Source organism: Echiichthys vipera (assembly GCF_963691815.1).
Source record: "Echiichthys vipera genome assembly, chromosome: 14".
Taxonomy (NCBI): Eukaryota; Metazoa; Chordata; class Actinopteri; order Perciformes; family Trachinidae; genus Echiichthys; species Echiichthys vipera.
Window position 1 is genome coordinate 24354576 of NC_139839.1, and position 18365 is coordinate 24372940.

Genomic DNA, 18365 nt, shown 5'->3' on the forward strand with positions numbered 1-18365 from the left:
GCTTTAAGTTTGATTGTGAAGTTATCAAGTCAGTCTGATTTAAGTTTGATTGTGAAGTTATCAAGTCAGTCTGCTTTAAGTTTGATTCTGAAGTTATCAAGTCAGTCTGCTTTAAGTGTGATTCTGAAGTTATCAAGTCAGTCTGCTTTAAGTTTGATTCTGAAGTTATCAAGTCAGTCTGCTTTAAGTTTGATTGTGAAGTTATCAAGTCAGTCTGCTTTAAGTTTGATTCTGAAGTTATCAAGTCAGTCTGCTTTAAGTGTGATTCTGAAGTTATCAAGTCAGTCTGCTTTAAGTTTGATTCTGAAGTTATCAAGTCAGTCTGCTTTAAGTTTGATTCTGAAGTTATCAAGTCAGTCTGCTTTAAGTGTGATTCTGAAGTTATCAAGTCAGTCTGCTTTAAGTTTGATTCTGAAGTTATCAAGTCAGCCTGCTTTAAGTTTGATTCTGAAGTTATTAATTCAGTCTGCTTTAAGTTTTATTGTGAAGTTATCAAGTCAGTCTGCTTTAAGTTTGATTCTGAAGTTATCAAGTCAGTCTGCTTTAAGTTTTTCAATATTTAAAAAAGATTTTCTTGGTTTTCTACTGTAGATATTCAATTGTACGCAAAATTCTTAAGACATTGCCAAACAAAACAAAACACAAAAACACAAATCAAAAGTATGTGAGGTTCAACTCATTTTTGAGACTTTGGCTCCCTGACTATATATAATAGTCAGTGTCAGGCATTTTAAAGGACAGAAACAGAAAGAAAACACTGTTGAGTGGAGGGCTACTTTAAATAAGGATACGTTTTTAATGCATAGATACAGAAGATGACTGGGTTTTTTCAGCTTTCTGTTGATGAAAAAATATAAGTCTTGTTAAGTAAATGTAAAAGCACTATCATGATAAACAGGCCATTATCTTTTGAGCTACATCTGCAAATTAACAACAACACAGACTTTAAATGATATTTTAACAACTTTTATTTGCTAATTCTGTCATGTTTTAATATTTACATACATACATAGTTTTATCACAGTGGTGTGAAAATCTGACATTTAAACATGTTAATGTTTAAAGATTAATTTATGTAACATGCTCCAAAGTTCCACAGTTAAACTACATAAAACACAAATTCAAAACAGCAACAAAAAAAACAACACTAATTAAATTATGAACATTATATTAATAAACTCAGATAAAATAGAGTTAAATTAAATTAAAGAAGCATTGGTTGACATTACAAAAATTATATTCTAAAAAGTTTTTAGAAAAAGTAAGGTGCTGTTCTCAGGGCGGGCATAGATCCAGTTAATACCCGTTGGTGTGTAACAATATAATTATACATTATAAGATATATTATTCCATAGTATAGACACTGGAACTCCCTTCATTCTCATTCACAGTGGTGACATAAACAGCGTCACTCTGAAGTGGTCTAGAAGTTAGTGCAGCGCAGGAAGTAGCTGTTCCTCAGCACACGGAACAACCTCTTGCTCCTCAGACTGTACTCAAACATGTAGGGTCCACTGTAGATGTAAGTAAAACCTGAAGGAGAGAGAATCTGTGTTAGTTATTGTGAAACATTTTCCTCACTTCAGAAATCTTGACTTTGGAAAAACTGTAAATGCTGCTCACCTCTGTACTGGAAGGCTGCAGTCACCTTGCTGGTCAGGCCAGAGAATGTCTGATCCACTCGCTTAGGGAATCCCTGGTCCATGGTCTTTTTGGACTCATCATAACTGAGGACACACAGACACACACGCACAGTTATTAAACTGACTCACCATTCTTAAACCACCTTGTAAATCAGCACCATACCTTGATCAGTCACCTGAATTCATTTCCCACCCCATCATATGAACATACCTGTAGTAATCGCTTCCTACAAAGAACAGAGTCTTGCCAGATTCCACATCATAAAGGGCTGCATCAATTTTCTTCACACTTTTGGGCAGACCAAAACTGGAAATGGATTTAGGATAGCCACTCACAAGATCATAGCCACTGAAAGCCCACACTTTCCGATCTGTAAATAGATTGAAAGAAACACTTTTCAGTATGCATGTAAATGTCAATAATGTATTCTTGAAAATATTGTCATACAAGTAGCCTTGGGTGGATCAGGAGAACACATACCTTTAAAGAGAAAGACACTATCTGACAGTCGGCTTTCATAGGCAGCGTGGATGTTGGTGGGGGCACTGGGCCAGAAGTTTGTGATGAGACTTTGCTGAGGTGTCCTGCTCTGAGGGTAGCTCCGCCAGAAGAAGCTGAGAACACACCAGAATATGAATAAAACAGCTCTTGTGTGAAGAGAAAAAACTCTTAATGGACTTCAACATTCAGATATTTAAACGTAACTGTAGGCCTATGTCTACAATACCTGTCTTTGAAGAAGAGCATCTCTCCCCTCAGGGTGGCAACAGCATCCAAGACCAAGGTTGAATCACAGGCATCAGGCGTGGTGGGGGGCTCAGGTTCATCTCCAGAGGAATCCGTATCAGGGTTTGGACCTGGACATTTGAAAAAATCAGAATCTCATTACAACGACATCATCAAAGATTTTGGTCAAGTGTGCACAAGCGGGCACTGATGATCCAAGGATTTAGTACGAACCATAGAGAGACTGGATGCCGTTGACATCATCCCGGGGCAGAATGAAGGTGTCAGGGTCGTTGAATGTGTACACAGGGTACATGAGAGCACCAGGGTCATCAGAGTGAGACAAGCCCAGGGAGTGACCAAACTCATGGGCAGCAACCATGAAGAGGACATAGCCTGCAGCAGAGAACACCCAATTATATGTTAGTTGCATTCCTCTCCATGATTATATCATCTAAAACACTCACTGACAAATAGTAAGTGAGTAAAACAGGACAAACTGACCAGTGTTTGAGCGGAAGGTGAAGGTCTCATCCTCATCAAAATGAGCGTCTCCTCCAATGCCAGGGGATGGGGCGAAGGCATGGGCAAGAGTTCCATCAGGGCCGTCAAAGGGATAATAATCACCATGTTCTGGAAACAAGAACAACCAAATAGAGGTTCAAGCCATTACTAGCAAATCAGAAATGGATTTTAAAATGCACCTTAGTTCTCCATTTGATCAGATGTCCAAACTGATTCAAGTTGCGGGAGAGTAGTTAGATAAAAAAGGCTTTATGGTACGTCACAACCAATAACCTGAGCATAGAGAGATTAGGCTATATAACTTGGGAAGATACAGGAAAGGTTCTTGTGTTCTCACCTTGGCGGCCAAAGGAGATCATGATGTCGGCGGTGCCACTGTAGATTCTGGTGAACCTCAGAGGAGTGACTTTGGCCCAAACCTGCAGCGCTCTCTCTATGGAGTTATCTACCTCTGACACAGACATGTCAGGTGTGTAGTTCTCTATCCTGTAGGGCAGACAAGTGGTCAAGAATATTATTAGTGAGACTTACTACAATGTCTTTTTCAAACACTTTCTCTCTTCAGAACAGTCACCTGTAGGTAAGGCTGTTTTTCTCCCATTTATTTCCAAACGTGGAGTATAGGGCAATCTTGCTGTCTGGAACACCACAGCGGGGCTTCTTCATCATCGCCATGGTGTCAGCATCCAGCGTCCCGGTGATCTGGAGACCAAAGAATCTCTGCATCTCACTCAGCTTCCTGCTCACTGGGCTGATCCCCCGTCTGAACGTTGGACCTGTCTCCTCTGTTAGGTTGTAGAATTTCTTCAGGTAGCTCTGTAACACAGAACAGGAGTTTGATAATAAAATATGCATCAGCTGTAGAAAAAGGGGTTCTGATTGTTATTATTTGGAGAGCTATTTGTAGCAGCTTCTAGATTGTTTCCCTGTACAGCAAAACATTGAATTTTCCAAATTCTAAATAGTAAGGATACAAAATGAAGGGGGAAAAGCAATGCATACCTCTGCAAAATCCTCATCTCGTACCGTAACCTTCGATATTGGCACACAGTAAACTGTGACTGCCAGGCTCAGTAGAATGCACAGATTGAAAGTCTTCATGTTTCGTTGAATCCAACTTGTGTTCATGTGCCACAGGCAGCTGTTATATAGGCAGAGCACAGGTCGTGTTGAGCAACTACCTCCTTGAGTCAGTGACTCAATATTCCTTTTATGGGTAAGAGAGGAAGTAGTGCTTTGATTGCTCACCTAATAAAAAAGTTTCCTTAAACCAGACACTGTCATTATGGCGATGACACAAGACATTTGTAACATGTAAGCGAAAATTCCTGGGAACATTTTCATAAAGTAATGATTACAACAACAATTGCACAATATGAACAATATGAATCTAATTTAAAAAAAAAACAAATACATGTATATACAATATATAAAAATTTCAATTTGAATTTCGATTCAGATCTGCCTCATACTACTGAAAAAAGTGATGGACATGCAGATGTGGCATTGCTTTAGGTCAGGTAACTTCAATAGTTGTTATTTAATTTGGTCAGAAATATTCTGTATCTTGTAATGAGTTTGCTGAGGTCTGAAAGCTCCAGAACAGCTATGAGGACATGTTTTGTCAACCTTGAAAAAACTGAAAATTTATAAAAGATAAATTAAAAAAATAAAAATAAAAAACAATTTCCTCCTGGTGTCATCTTCTACGTTTCCACCAAATGTAATAAAAATCAGTAAAGATGTTATTAAAATAACAAATAAATAATAGACAACAGATAAGCAGGACCAAATATATCCTAAATTAACATTTTATTAATTACATTAAATATTAGGTACTTACATGTTGGAATCAAACGTACAATTGATGGTGTTTATGCTGCATTTTATTATCTTAAAGATCTATTCTACTGTAACTCACACTGAGTTCATTCTATAATATTAATGGATGCTGTACATAAAAAAATGTTTTTGACTTCATGGCAGAAGTGTTTGAGTTAACTGGTTATTTTCCATCCAGGTATCTCTGTAATACAGTATTTACAATCCCTTTGTACATCAGTGTTAGTGAAAAGCTTTGGTTACTGTTGCCTCATAGTGGACATGGAGCAGTAATACTGTCTCTTGCAATGTACTGTCTCAGTTAAATTAATCAACACCAGTAAATGCAGACACACTGAATGTGTAGCAATATTAAGCAATAATTAACTGTCGTAATAGGTTATTGTCACAGTGATGTGAAGGTGCAACCACGGAAATACATTTTATGTTTTGCATCCTTGAAAGAAATCCTCTAACTCTTAAATACACATGGTGACATGGTATATCGTATATCATCTATCACACATCCAGCTGCAACATTTGAAGAAACATCAAAACCAAACACAAGACCAAAACCTGTACTTTGATACAAGGCACAATTATATAATTACATATAACATTTTAACACTTTCAACCACCACCCTGGATTATTTATCAGTTTACACGTTGGTGTTAGGTAGATTATGGTTATTGCTGAATCGAGGAGTTTTGGAACACTTTGTGCATACACACAGTAAATACACAGCACCAATGCCATAGGGCTACAGTACATAAAGAGCTTTCCTTAAATTATCTCCTCTCTGCCAGAACTTCATTGTCGTCATTCTTCTTGCATTCCAGTAGGTCATTAGCAGGGCTGGTGGACACGACATGTTTGGAGTTGGAGTCAAATTTGTAGTGCATGTTTCCCTTGAAGAAGTGCACAAGTCCTTTTGGGAATGGAGATTTATTATTGTTAAACAGTTCAGTGCTCAAAATACACATAACATCATAAGTGATAAATCTGATATGGACTAATACCAACTGCGATATCGATATTTTTTGATAAATCATATAAGCCAGACAGGCCAATAAACATATTTGTATCAGTTTCCAGCAATTACGTTTTGAAATTGTAACAATGACATTTCATAAGTTTTCTTAGATAGTCTAAGTAAAAGCCTAAAAATGTGGTGTATGAATGTCTCCTTTTAATTAAGAGGTGGTGTGTACTTAGAGCCTCATGTTACCTTTCTGAAAAAGGTCCTCTCTCAGATCTTAGGTTGTATACAAACACACTACTTAGGGGGATCAATAATCTACTGATGATTCTGGTGAAGGGTCTGCCCTGATTTTAATAGATTTAAGCTTTGTTACAGTTGATCATCATATTTTATTTTTGACAGACACTCCCCCCTAATTGTTTTATTTCCTACCTGTCAAATGAACGTGGGATGCCTCAGAGCTTTGTCATAGGTCCCTTTCTTTTTTGTAAAGAATTGCTTTTACTATATCGAATAATACATAATCATCATCAGTTTTTTTTTTTTTTTTACTATGCCCATGACACGTAACTTGATGTATCCGTAAAATCAGGATCCATCGGTAGTCTAAGGCCTTCACAAAGCTTATCTACTGACAACATCAAAGGTTGCACGTCAAATAACTGAAATAATTTGGGTCCTAAATCTAGGTCCAGAAATAGTTCTTAAAGGGACGGTACTCGACATTCAGAGCAATATTAAACGGTTTGCAATGTAGACACATAATGGAGTAATGGCGTCCTAAATAGAGATTAAAGTCACTCTCCCTCTGTGTGTGTGTTAATCTGAGTTTCTCTTTTGTTTGTTTTGTTGTTGCTATTTCAGGTGGCGTGAGAGCCGTGTGGAGGCGACCCCACTCTATTTTTTTTCAGTATTTTGAGTAGAGCACCTGACCCTTAGCTTTATGTTTTGTCACCGTTGGCCTGCTTGCAAGTCATTTTTCTTACTTTATTTGACTTGATACTCCAACCAGTGTAGTAGATGAAGTAAACCACTTTTTGTCTATGTAAAATGAACTGTAGGTTTGCGACGTGTAGCACCTTTCATAAAACTGAGGACGGGAAAGGAAGGTGATGTAACTACTGTACCCTCATAGAAGACAGCCGCATCTATGGGAGTCGGAATCCCCGGCCACTGCTGTTCTGTAAGTGTTGGTGATCCCTCCATCATCTTCTTCTGCTCATTGTACCTACATATTGTACACAAGAAAACATGGTAGAGCGTTGCCACTATGTTTTCCTGCTAATACGTTACAATTTTACATGGTAAATCGCAGTGCCTGCTGTGTCTAATGACAGCAAAGTCACCCTGACTATTTAGCTTAAAACCCACGTTGCATGAGAAATCGCACAGCCATTGACAGCAAGTTGCTTTACTTACACAGTACATGTATGACTTATCATTACATCAAAAGCTTAGTAAATAGTTAAACCAAGTTATTTATATTGCCCCATATCACATATTACAAATTTGACTCAAGAGGCTTCATAATCTGCAGGGCATACGATTCTCTTTAAAAATGATACCTCAAATACATATAGATTACAAAAATATATGAGGAATATGGACCTGCAAAGAGGCAAAGCTCATTCACACCATTCAAACAGATAGGAGAAAGGTAACAAACACAGAGAGAAGGACAGCATGCACAGTGGGAGGGAGAGAGAGAAGAGGAGAGGCTGTATCTCCTGGAGATCCAATGCTCTGGAATCAAGGTCCCAGGACGACTGACAGTATTAATAGACTACAAGTGTAATTCTTGCGCAAAATCATCCCATGGTCCTTTCTGGCACTTACATACATATAACAAGCCACTGAGACAGTTTTTTTCATGTAACAACTATTAACGGAGAAAATCAGGGAGAGACGCTAACAGACGGACGTGGCTAACAGTGATTAGCTCGAGGCTGCACGGTTGAGGCATTAAAACACTTTTTTTAAGCACTTATTCTGCTCAAAATAACACCAAACCTCTGCAGTAGTATAGAGCCCAATACATTAAACGAAGCACCAGCAACGTATTAGTGAACCCGGAGTTTATTAAAAGAGTGTTTAAAAGACTTACCTACTGGCCCCTGTACCAGCTCCTCTCATAGTAAATTCCATTCAAATCGGTTACCAAATGCAATCCAAAAGGAAGGAAAACATTGCTGCTTTGTTTTCTGTGTAGGGACTCTTCTCATGCTGCTGCAGAGGTCTTGTGTTATTTTGAGCAGTATTAGTGGTTACAAAAAACATTTAATATCTTCACCGTACTGTCCCGAGCTAATCAGTGTTAGCCACATCCGGCTGTTAGGGACTCTCCCGGAGTACTTAAGTACATGACATTTATTTAAAAAGTGCACCTAATGATATCTTTCTCTCTTCATGTCTGATAGTTAAAGGTTTAATTTAACTTGAGGGTTTTAAGAAAAGTATTTTATGTTCATCATTACTGACGGACTGCCAGTTTGATTAACACTATTCACCCACACATAAAACCTTCTTCCTCCCAGACCCTGAATTATTGTAGCTTTTACAAAAATCCTTTTTTTCCAAAATTACTAATAGCCATGCACTCAAGACTCACAGAACATTCAGTACAAAGTTACAGTAGGCAGGCCATTAGCTTATCTTAGCATAAAGACTATAGGCAGGAGGGAACTGTGGGATGTTAAATACCTCCAACACTCATGGCCAGTGAAGAACACAGTGTAGCGGTCATTTCTGAAGTGAAGAGCGGCATCTACAGATTTTATTCTGGAGGGGAAGCCCAAGTCTGAGATCTTTCTTGGAAAACCCTCCTCAAGTTTTAACTGTCTCACTACCCAGTACTGATGACCTGAAACAAAAACACTACAGTCTCACATTTACAGATGCAGAATATTTCATAGCCACTACCGGTTTGTGTATGGCTGCCTTTTTAATTAAAAAAGTCAATTCATGTATATAGTGTGCAACTCATGGTGCTATTTAAGGATATATGTATTTATTTATTATTTACCTTTGAAAAACACATTAACATTCCTCTCCACATTCTCATAGACAGCATCCAAGTAGGGAGGTACACTGTCTGGCCACAGACTGCTTATCAGGGTGATTCCTGTTTCATCAAACTGAGGATGTTTGCGCCACATAAATCTGAAATGCATAATCATTTCAATTATTGTTTTATCCAGTATCCAAGGAGACCAGGTGAGAGGCCAATCTGATTGTCACCCTTCATGATGTAGACATACTGGGACAGTTTACGTACCTATCTTTGAAAAACAGGACCTCCTGTTGTAACTCTGTTACAGCATCAAAGGACAAATCTGGATCACATTTGTTTGGTGTTCTCGGAGGAGGTCTTTTTGAGAATAGTGAAGCAAAGTTGGGACTGATACCTGCAAGCATCAGAAATAAACAGTTGAAGTGCTTTTTTTGTAAGAAACAATAAGAGCCTACCCTTTGAAATGTGATAGGTCATAGGATACGTGATTCACAGGAATATGTCATCTGCAAAGAATCGAATCAATTCCAAGCCAAAGTCACAGAAGTCTGCAGGGAGTATAATCTGTATGAATGCCTTAGATATGAAAAAAAACATCCATCCATCCTCAACCACTTGTCCCGATCGGGGTCGCGGGGTGCTGGAGCCGATCCCAGCTGACATCGGGGTGGACATCAGCTGGACAGGAGGCCAGTCTATCACGGGGCCAATAGAGACAAACAGGGACAGACAACCATTCACACTCACACCTATTTAGAGTCCTCAATTAACCTAACAACTGCATGTCTTCGGAGTAGGAAGCCGGAGAAGGCGGAGAAAACCTATGCAGACACAGGTGGAACATGCAAACTCCACACAGAAGGGCCCCAGCTGGGATTCGAACAAGAAACCTTCTTGCTGTGAGGCGATAGTGCTAACCACCTCACCACCGTGCCGCCCACAACATGATGAACATAAAAAGATAATTATTGGACATTTGTGTGCAGTGTGTGTTCTGCTTCCCATCAAACATTAAATATAGTAACACTCAAAAACCATTTCACACACACTTCACTGTTTTAATGCTTTCTGCTAACCTGTATGCTAACCTGCATTAGCCGTCTATATATAATCTTACATACAAAACTGAATGTCTAAGCTAAAAAAAAGGGGGGGGGGGGGGGTGTGCTGGTCATTATCTAGACTTCCTCAATTCTAGACATTATTAAGACGTCATTGAAACACATTTCAACATACTAAAGATGAAGCGTAAGGAGGCGGATATTGTGGTTTTAAGTTTTAAGGGTTGGTTCCCACCACTGCTGTGGGAACAAAAACTCCAAAATACTATCTACATCAGCATTACTGTTTGATTACAGAAGTGTCATCGTGTGTATTCATGCTCCTTTTGTGCATGTAACTAAGTTATGGGACATGATACTAAAATCATTATTTTCCTTTCCAGTTTTTAGGACAAATTTAAATGAATGTAGTCTTGAACCTTATAACAATAAGCTTCTGTTGGTTGAACATATCCAATTAGCCTAGATTTTTTCATTCTTTGTTCTTCTTTATTATTATATTACTGTTTATGCTTGATTGTGTGTTTTGTGTATAAATAGTGTTGGTGCTATGTGTTTGTTGTTTGCTTGTATTGTTTGAATGTTTTATTGATGAGTAATCTCATTTTATTTTATTTTATTATTTGTTTGAAAGGGGGTGATTTTGAGTAAGCATTTACAGGCACCTTTCCTCTCATGCACAGTACATTTCTCTCTTTGTCATTGTATTTATTTTGTATCTTCTTTGTGTGCAAATAGTCTTAAACATGCAAAAACTATCTATAAAGTTTATTTTAATAAACGTTCAGGTTGAGAGCAAAGTGAAGGTAAGGATAGGGTCATTTTGCACCTAGCAAAGTATCTCACAATGAGGCACAGTGTATAACCTGTATTACATTGTCTGTTCTTCTGCTTTGGGAAAAAAATCCGTAACCTTTCTGTATCCAAGCAGTGAAATGATGCTTCATCATTTGAATTGAGCTAAACTCACCATACAGGCGCTGAACATCTTTGACATCACGGAAGGAGAGCTGAAGTTCGTAATTGGGGGCAAAGTTGTATGCTGGGTACATGACAGCTCCAGGATCAGGTGAGTGGGGCAGGCCAAGTGCATGGCCAAATTCATGGACTGCTACAGCAAATAGGTTGAAACCTGGAGCAGGAACACAAACCTTTTGATGGTTTTATGGCACAGAAAGGTTGTAGTCCTGCACAAAACAGTTTTCAAAAATGTCAGTGAGAAGAAAAGACTTCACTATCTGGCTGTAAAGTCTGACGTAACACCCTTTCAAAATACGATTTCTAGGTCCAAACGCTCCATTGAAACAAAACAGATAACAACGGCGAACAATTACGATCACCTCTTTCATAAGTTAGACATCTTTTTCATCCATAACAAAGAGGGAAAATGACAATTTAACTGTTTTTTTAAAACTCAGATCTGTTCAAACAACAGGGAACACGGCACTGTGGCGTTTGAGAAATAAAGCGGCTTGGACCGCTTGGACCCGGAAATCATATTTTGAAAGGGCGTTACATCATGACTTAACAGACAGATATAGAATTCAATGTTCGTACTGTGGGGATTTTTAAACATTCAATGTTGATTTTTGTCATAAAATAATGGAAGGTTTGTTATTACTCACTGTGTACATATAGAAGTAAAAAAAAATGTTTAGCATGCTTTTACATTATTATCAACTTAACATAGATGGCATAATTAAAAGGTGTTGCAAATAAGTTCCAGTTTAAAACTAGGTGCAATGAAATGAGGGGGTCAGCCACCAGGCTGGTTTCTTCAGAGTAGGGAGTCTTCTTTCTACAGGAGCTGGTGGATCGTGGGAGGATCTGTGTGAACTGTCACACCGCGGTGAGAGGTGTCCTGTCTTGGGTTTTTGTCTTGTGAAATTCATGTTTTATTTTGAAAGGATAATCTTCCTCTCATTTCAGGTCCCTTGCCCTTCCAGCTGTCTCATGCTCCCTCATGTGTATATAGTCCTCGTCTTCCCCTGTCTTGTTGCCAGAGTATTTCGTATCGTCATGTGGTGTACCTCCAGACATTTCCACAGCCTTGTCCTTTTTCTAAATATTGCGTCGTTTATGTTTTGATTACTTGATTGTCAGAATTAAAGCCTGCATTTACCGTACCCTCACTGCATTTGAGTCCTCCTTTGCTTAGGGCAGGGGTAGGCAATTCCGGTCCTGGAGTGCCACTGTCCTGCATGTTTGAGGTTTCTCTCTGCTCTAACACACCTGATTCTAATGATTTGCTCTTTATCAAGCAGCTGATGCTTGTCACAGTTTGATTATTGTTAGACTCAGGTGTGTTAGGGTAGGGAGAAACCTAAAACATGCAGGACAGTGGCTCTCCAGGACCTGAATTGCTTACCCCTGGCTTAGGCCTAACATGAATATGGGGCAGAGGATTCAACTCGTGAACGAATGAGAGTCAGTTTTGGAGTGATGGAACCAGAAACCAGGAACTGCTTCAACAACATTCTGAACCAATCACAACAACTCATGAACTATAATGCACTATAAACTCTCTGAGAAGGAGGGGCTCCGTGCTTGTTCTGCCTCCGTGGCTGCAGCGACAACTTGGTTGAAAGCCAGAATGTCTGCAGCTTCTGACCCCAGAGAGAGCCCCTGGCCAGGCAGATTATTTCCCGTTGTTTTTTTACAATAAACTTTTTAAACTATAAGAAGTACTCTGTCTTTCCTACCTATGGAAAGTAATGCACTATTCAATTTGTATATAACCCATGTCATCATGAGCCAGGATGTGCAGGGCTGCCCTGAAGGAGGAAGTCAGTTGAATTCAATTCAATTTCAATTCAATTTTTATTTATAGTGCCAAACATAACAAAGGTTATCTCAGGACACTTTACAAAGTAGGCATAGACCCAACAATTCCCCTGTAGAGTACGGTGGCAACGAAAACCTTCCCTATAACAGGCAGGAACGTCAGACAGACCCAGCTCTGTGGAGGACGGACATCTGTCTGCACCGGTTGGGGAGGAAGAAAAGGAGAGAGAAAGATAGAAAGACAAAAGACAGAGAGACAGACACACTTCCAGAGATGCAAGCAGCCAAAACAGTAACTATAACAATATCTATAGTCATGTGAATATGACTTATATGTTATGGCAGTTAATACAGCAGAATAGTAGGAACAGGCACATCTAATGTGATAGAATATGAAAATGATAATGATTATGACAAACATGACTGATGTAGTATAAAGAGTGACAAAGTTCACCTACTGTATGGAGGAGGCCGGCACGTAAGGATGGGCCAACAAACACTTTCACCCAGATTACTGTATGTTCAAGATATCTCGTATCAGACTCTAATGTGGGCGAATAGTGTGCAACTGTGTTAACTCCATGTGTGGTTACTTGTAAGTACAGACAAGTATTCAGATTGATCAAGTCGATCAAGTTAAACAGATTTGATATTTTCCAAAATGTGCTTGTTCACTTTCTATCCAACAGTCTCATCCCAACATGTCAAACCAATTTAAGTGAACTACTGTAATTCTATTTTTTTTAGTGAGTCAGATTTCCATCTTGTATGGTACCTGTAGAGTTAAAGCTCCATTCTTCCTCAGCATCAAAGTGCACATCTCCACCAATACCAAACCCAGGCAGAAAGGCATGAGCCAGGATTCCTCCTGTGCCATCAAAAGGTGAGCCGTCTGCATGGTCTGTAACAAACAATGTAGTTTACCATTATACTCAGGAAATCTTTTATGCCATGTGCCTCTTTGAAGCTAACCGCCATTGTGGAAGGAGATGGCAATATCAGCATCTTTCTTGCTCCGCTTGCGAAACTTCATTGGTGCGACGTTGGACCAGAGCTTCCACGCTGCCCTGAAGACTTTGTGAACTTTTGCAGTTGGGGTGGGGAGGTTGTAGCCAGCGATCCTGAAGATAGAAGATCAAATTTTACTTCTACTTAATTTAATTAATCTTCACTAATCCGAAAAATTTAGTGCTTTTTGTATTACACATGTTTTTGGCTGCTGAATGGTAGAAGAATGCTTATGGCATGAGACAGGAGTTTATTGATGGCAATGGTCCACTTTGGTCCAGACTGAAATATCTCAACTATTGGATGGATGGCCATGAAATGTGGTGCACGAATTCATGACCACCTCATAATGAATTATAATAAGTGCTCAGAACTTTTATTTGTCTCATACTTTTTTTTAACTTAATACCTGCAAAACTAACACTCCCTCCAGCTTGAGTTTTTTTTCAGCGCTTATAAGTACATTTGAATTAAGATGGTGAACATGATTCTCCCTACTACACATTAGTATGTTATCATTGTTGTTGTGTTCATGTGTCATGCCGTGCTCTCATTAACCTTAGGCTCAGAGCACTGCTGTGCAAATTACAGCCTCACATTGGTAAGAGAATGCAGCTCACTGTTGCTGTCTGTAAAGGCCATTTTTACTGCCCTACTTCCTGATCATTCCTGACCTGTAGCTGAGGGTGTTCTTCTTCCAGCGAATTGTCTCTTCAAAGGGTTCCACATCTGACAGACCACAGCGCGGCCTCTTCATGACTGCCAGAGTCTCATTGGTCAGCTCTCCACTTGGAGGCAAACCAAAGAAGCGCTGCATCTTCTGGAGCTCATCACAGCGACTCCTCCTCCTGTCAGCTTCTACACTTGTGTCTGCGGTCCTCTTCTGTCTCTCAGACTTGTAGCCATAGAAGTGCCGGAGATATTCCTGAGGAAGATAATTGTGCAAAATGATGTACTTCTACAGTCAAATAAAGGTAATGACTGAGGGGATGTACAACATTTAAATGCTGAACACTCTCTTAGGCCTAACACAGATATTTTTTTTAAACATAGCTCTTCCTATGCGTTTTGACCTTTTGTCCACATGCAAACTTCATTTCTCCAGGGTGAAGACTTTCACAAACTCCTTTTTCACAGTTTTTGGCTTGTAACATCAATGTGTGAGTTGTTAGCTCTTTTGTGAGGCATCACAAATGTGGTGACATTTGGTGCAATGGCGGTCGTGGATGAAATAGTGCATGTTCTAACTTTGCAAACAGGACTTTTTACAGGTTTGCGCATAATGTACATTTCGTCCTCCAGGATATTAATGAAAAGAGGTGTCTACAAAGTTATCCGTGTACCACTGTACCTTCTTGTAATTGATTTTTTTCAGGCTTCTGATTAGCCAAGAAGGCCTTTGGGTTAGGGTTATATTGTCACCTGTAGGTTTGTCATGTTCTTACCAGGGCTTCATTTGAGTTTTTGTGTTTTCATTTGGACAGGGATTTTTTTGAACGAAGGAGGAAAAAACCTGTTTGTATCTTTTCTTAATGCTTTGGTGTGGCAGTAGCTCAGTCCTTGTAAGGTGTGTAGACTGGTAGCTGGAGAGGTGCCAGTTGGCCTCCCAGACACTGCTGAGGTGCTCTCGAGAAAGGCACCAAACCCTCCCCCAACCTGTCCCTGCGCGAAAAAGCATTTGTCAGTATGATATTTAGGAGGTAAATGCGAAATATATATTTCAATTGCCTTTTGTACAACAGCCTTGTGTCGATTGACAAATGAAGCATCTTTCTTTTCCCTTCTCTTTCTCTGCTGTCTATGTGAAGCAGTTTGTTGAAAGGTGCTATAGGCCCCAAACAAACCTGCCTTACCTTGCCTTACAGTCTTTACTGTAAACATTCCAAACATTTTCTCAAAGCTTTAATAATACTTTGGTGCACGTTGCTGTACTATAATTTTATACATACATACATACATACATGCGATGGTGTATAATTGAAGGTGTCAATAGCAGTGTGGCTGTAGTTGGCCTACATTTACTGTAGCCTCTCACTTATAGGATCACTGCAGCTCTATAGAGACCTGTACAGTTGTCTCCATGCTCAGACGTATGCTGTATCGTCATATTATCTGAGCGCCAGCGTCTTTTTTCAGTGGTTCCCAATGAGGAGAGACTGTATTGTCAGCCTTTTGTGTGGCTGCTCCGAGGGCTTCCAGGTGATCTCTGAACTTTCAGAAAAGCGCTGGTGATGTGACGGTCGCTCCTGTCCAGGAAACTATCACAATAAAGACAGAAAAGCCCATTTGATGGAGCAGACGACTTCATCACTGTACGTGTTGTAAGCTTGTTGTGTAGCCTCCCAGAACAGAAACGAAACCTGAGTGTAATGGAGGCAAAACCAAGCACAGCAACATGGGAGTACAAACATTTACAAATAAGAATGTTTTTATGGTCCATTTTAGGTCTATTATTATTAGGACAGTACTGCACTTGGTCCACATACTGATACATGATTGATCTTAAAAGCAGGTAACAATATGATGAGACAAAATATACTATAATTTGACTATTTTCAACCAAACAAAATGTTCGAATTTTTAAATAACTCGCCTTGAGTATTTTTATTGCTATACCTAACAACATCTATGAAACCAACTTTCAATACAGAATTCAATACAATTTTAGTGAGGAGAAGGCTTTCAAACAGCATCTGGAAATAAAATTGACTGCAAAAATATAATATGAAAAATTCAAATGTGTGATCTCAGTTAATGAAGCTGTTATTATGAAAAAGCTGTAATTAAATTTGACAAATGTAAGCTGACATTAAACACAGTTTAACACAGCACATGTTATTACCCACAGCGACTGTGTGTGGCTATGGTCGGACTGCTGTTATCTCCTGACTTAATTACCTATCACCACAAGATAACGCTGGGAGCCAATTGGCACAGACTCAGAGGAGGAGCTCATCAAGAAGAGTCATTTTCACTGCACCTCACTGAACTTCAGTTGAGTTTACTAATTAAGTTATGATATCAAAACTGTTCCTGTTATTTCATCATTGTAAGGAATCAAAGGTGTGTATTATAAGACGACAAAATGATTCATCTGTGGACCTGTCTCTCAGCTTTTTGCAGAACAACCCTCAATAACTGATTACTGGAGATTGCAAAGCGTTAAACTCTGTAGATTGACATAGCCAATGCAAGGATATACAGTATGTATATTTATTAAGACATATTTCAATTCATAATTAATGTGCTGTTCTTATTTTAGTGCCGGATTTGAACTGGATTTGCTCCAAAATAACATCAAAACAAACAGAGGTGCTGTGATGACCAACTCTCACTCAACTCTGTGGGTACACCAAGTCATTAATTATCATGAACCTCTGTCTTTTTCAGACAGAACTGTCAGGTAGTCGGACCAATGCAAGTCCATTTTCCTACATTATATGGTTACTTCCATCTTATTGAATATAGGTGTTGGTAATGTAGTGGTGGAAAAATGATAGAATAACTATAACAAAAGAAATGTCATTCTGTGTATTAAAAAAAGCCACAAAATAAATCAATAAAATAGTTTGCAAAAATGATTTATTTCAATATTCCCTTTGTATATGTTAACATAAATCCCAACACTTCACCATATGTTTAATGTTGCCATTCATTTGTGGACCTGTGGCAAAGGATCTCTGTAGCCATGTTAACACAGATCCCATCAGTGGGTCAACAATAGGTGATTGTACCAACAAACCACAACATACCTGAGTAAAGCTCCACTCAAGTCAAGGGAGTAGGGCTATAAAGCTCAAACTCCAGCAAATAAAACAACGCTATCTTAGCACAGAGACCCGTAAATCTAACTGGCTGTTAAATGTACATGGATCATGTCCCATGTAAAAAGTGGTAAATACCTCTGCCAACTCCTGGTCAGCTCCAGATGGTCCAGCGTGGGGTTGTGTAGGCAGGTCTGGGTTTCGGAGAGGCAAGGCCGTGACAAGAGTGTGGCTGGGCATCACGAGAGTCAGAAGACTCATCCAGAGCATCTCCATGTTTGACAGGCAGGAGTCTTAACAAGTCAGCCTGCCTTTGAGATGTGCAGCTACTGATACAGCTGCACAGGGGACCACCTGTTAATTATGTGAGTGCTCCTGTCCAAACAAGAACAGCAAGATGCATGGCTCCATGCAAAGTAGGGTCTTCTTTAATGTGTTTTCATAGAAACACCAGACCCCTTATTTCTAAAGCTTCTCAGAGTAGGAAAACAGTCCTAACGGGCTAGAAATCGAGAAACATTTTTGGTATTACTTTTAGATTTAGAACTAACAATATTTTATCAACATTACTTAAGATGACATAGGAAACTGCTTCTATATCCTGCAAAGTTCATGGAGGTGGAAAGTGGCGACAGTATGCACATGGGAAGTGGTTTAAAAATAACCTCCTGGACAACAACACTCACCCTCTCCACCAACTGCTGACCTCCAGCAGAAGCACCTTCAGTCACAGATTCATTCTCCTTCGGTGTAACACTGAACGCTAGAGGAAGTCTCTTCTTCCGGTGGCTATCAAACTGTATAATTCATCTCCCCCCGGTCAGGTAAAGAACAGTGGAGACAATGGGCCTCATTTATCACTGCCATGACATAGATCTGTCCCCAGTGGGCCTCATTCATCAATCTTGTGTGAAAACGGGTGCAGATCTGAGCACAGAATTGGTCGTACTACAGGACCCACGTGTGATTTATGAAACATTCGTATCCGACCAATCTCAGCGTACGAATGAGCGGGCCTTGATAAATGCGGCGGCTGAAT

At 39.4% G+C, this 18365-nt stretch overlaps 2 protein-coding genes across 2 annotated transcripts; both read right to left on the reverse strand.

Moving 5' to 3' along the window:
- Positions 1-1254: 1254 nt before the first annotated feature.
- Positions 1255-3999, reverse strand: mmp13a (matrix metallopeptidase 13a). Its single transcript, XM_083927438.1, has 10 exons — positions 3898-3999; positions 3470-3711; positions 3233-3381; positions 2875-3003; positions 2605-2766; positions 2372-2501; positions 2125-2258; positions 1855-2014; positions 1624-1727; positions 1255-1533 (listed from the first exon to the last, which is right to left on the reverse strand). Exons 1-10 carry the CDS (start codon positions 3994-3996, stop codon positions 1424-1426), a joined length of 1419 nt encoding a protein of 472 aa, XP_083783564.1. The 5' UTR covers positions 3997-3999; the 3' UTR covers positions 1255-1423.
- Positions 4000-5505: 1506 nt separating this feature from the next.
- LOC310956345 (neutrophil collagenase) lies at positions 5506-17602 on the reverse strand (the record flags this gene model as incomplete). Its single annotated transcript, XM_083926542.1, has 10 exons — positions 5506-5645; positions 6827-6927; positions 8400-8559; positions 8722-8925; positions 8957-9103; positions 10741-10902; positions 13330-13455; positions 13527-13675; positions 14237-14487; positions 17465-17602. 10 exons carry the CDS (start codon positions 17600-17602, stop codon positions 5506-5508), a joined length of 1578 nt encoding a protein of 525 aa, XP_083782668.1.
- Between the last annotated feature and the right edge of the window lie 763 nt (positions 17603-18365).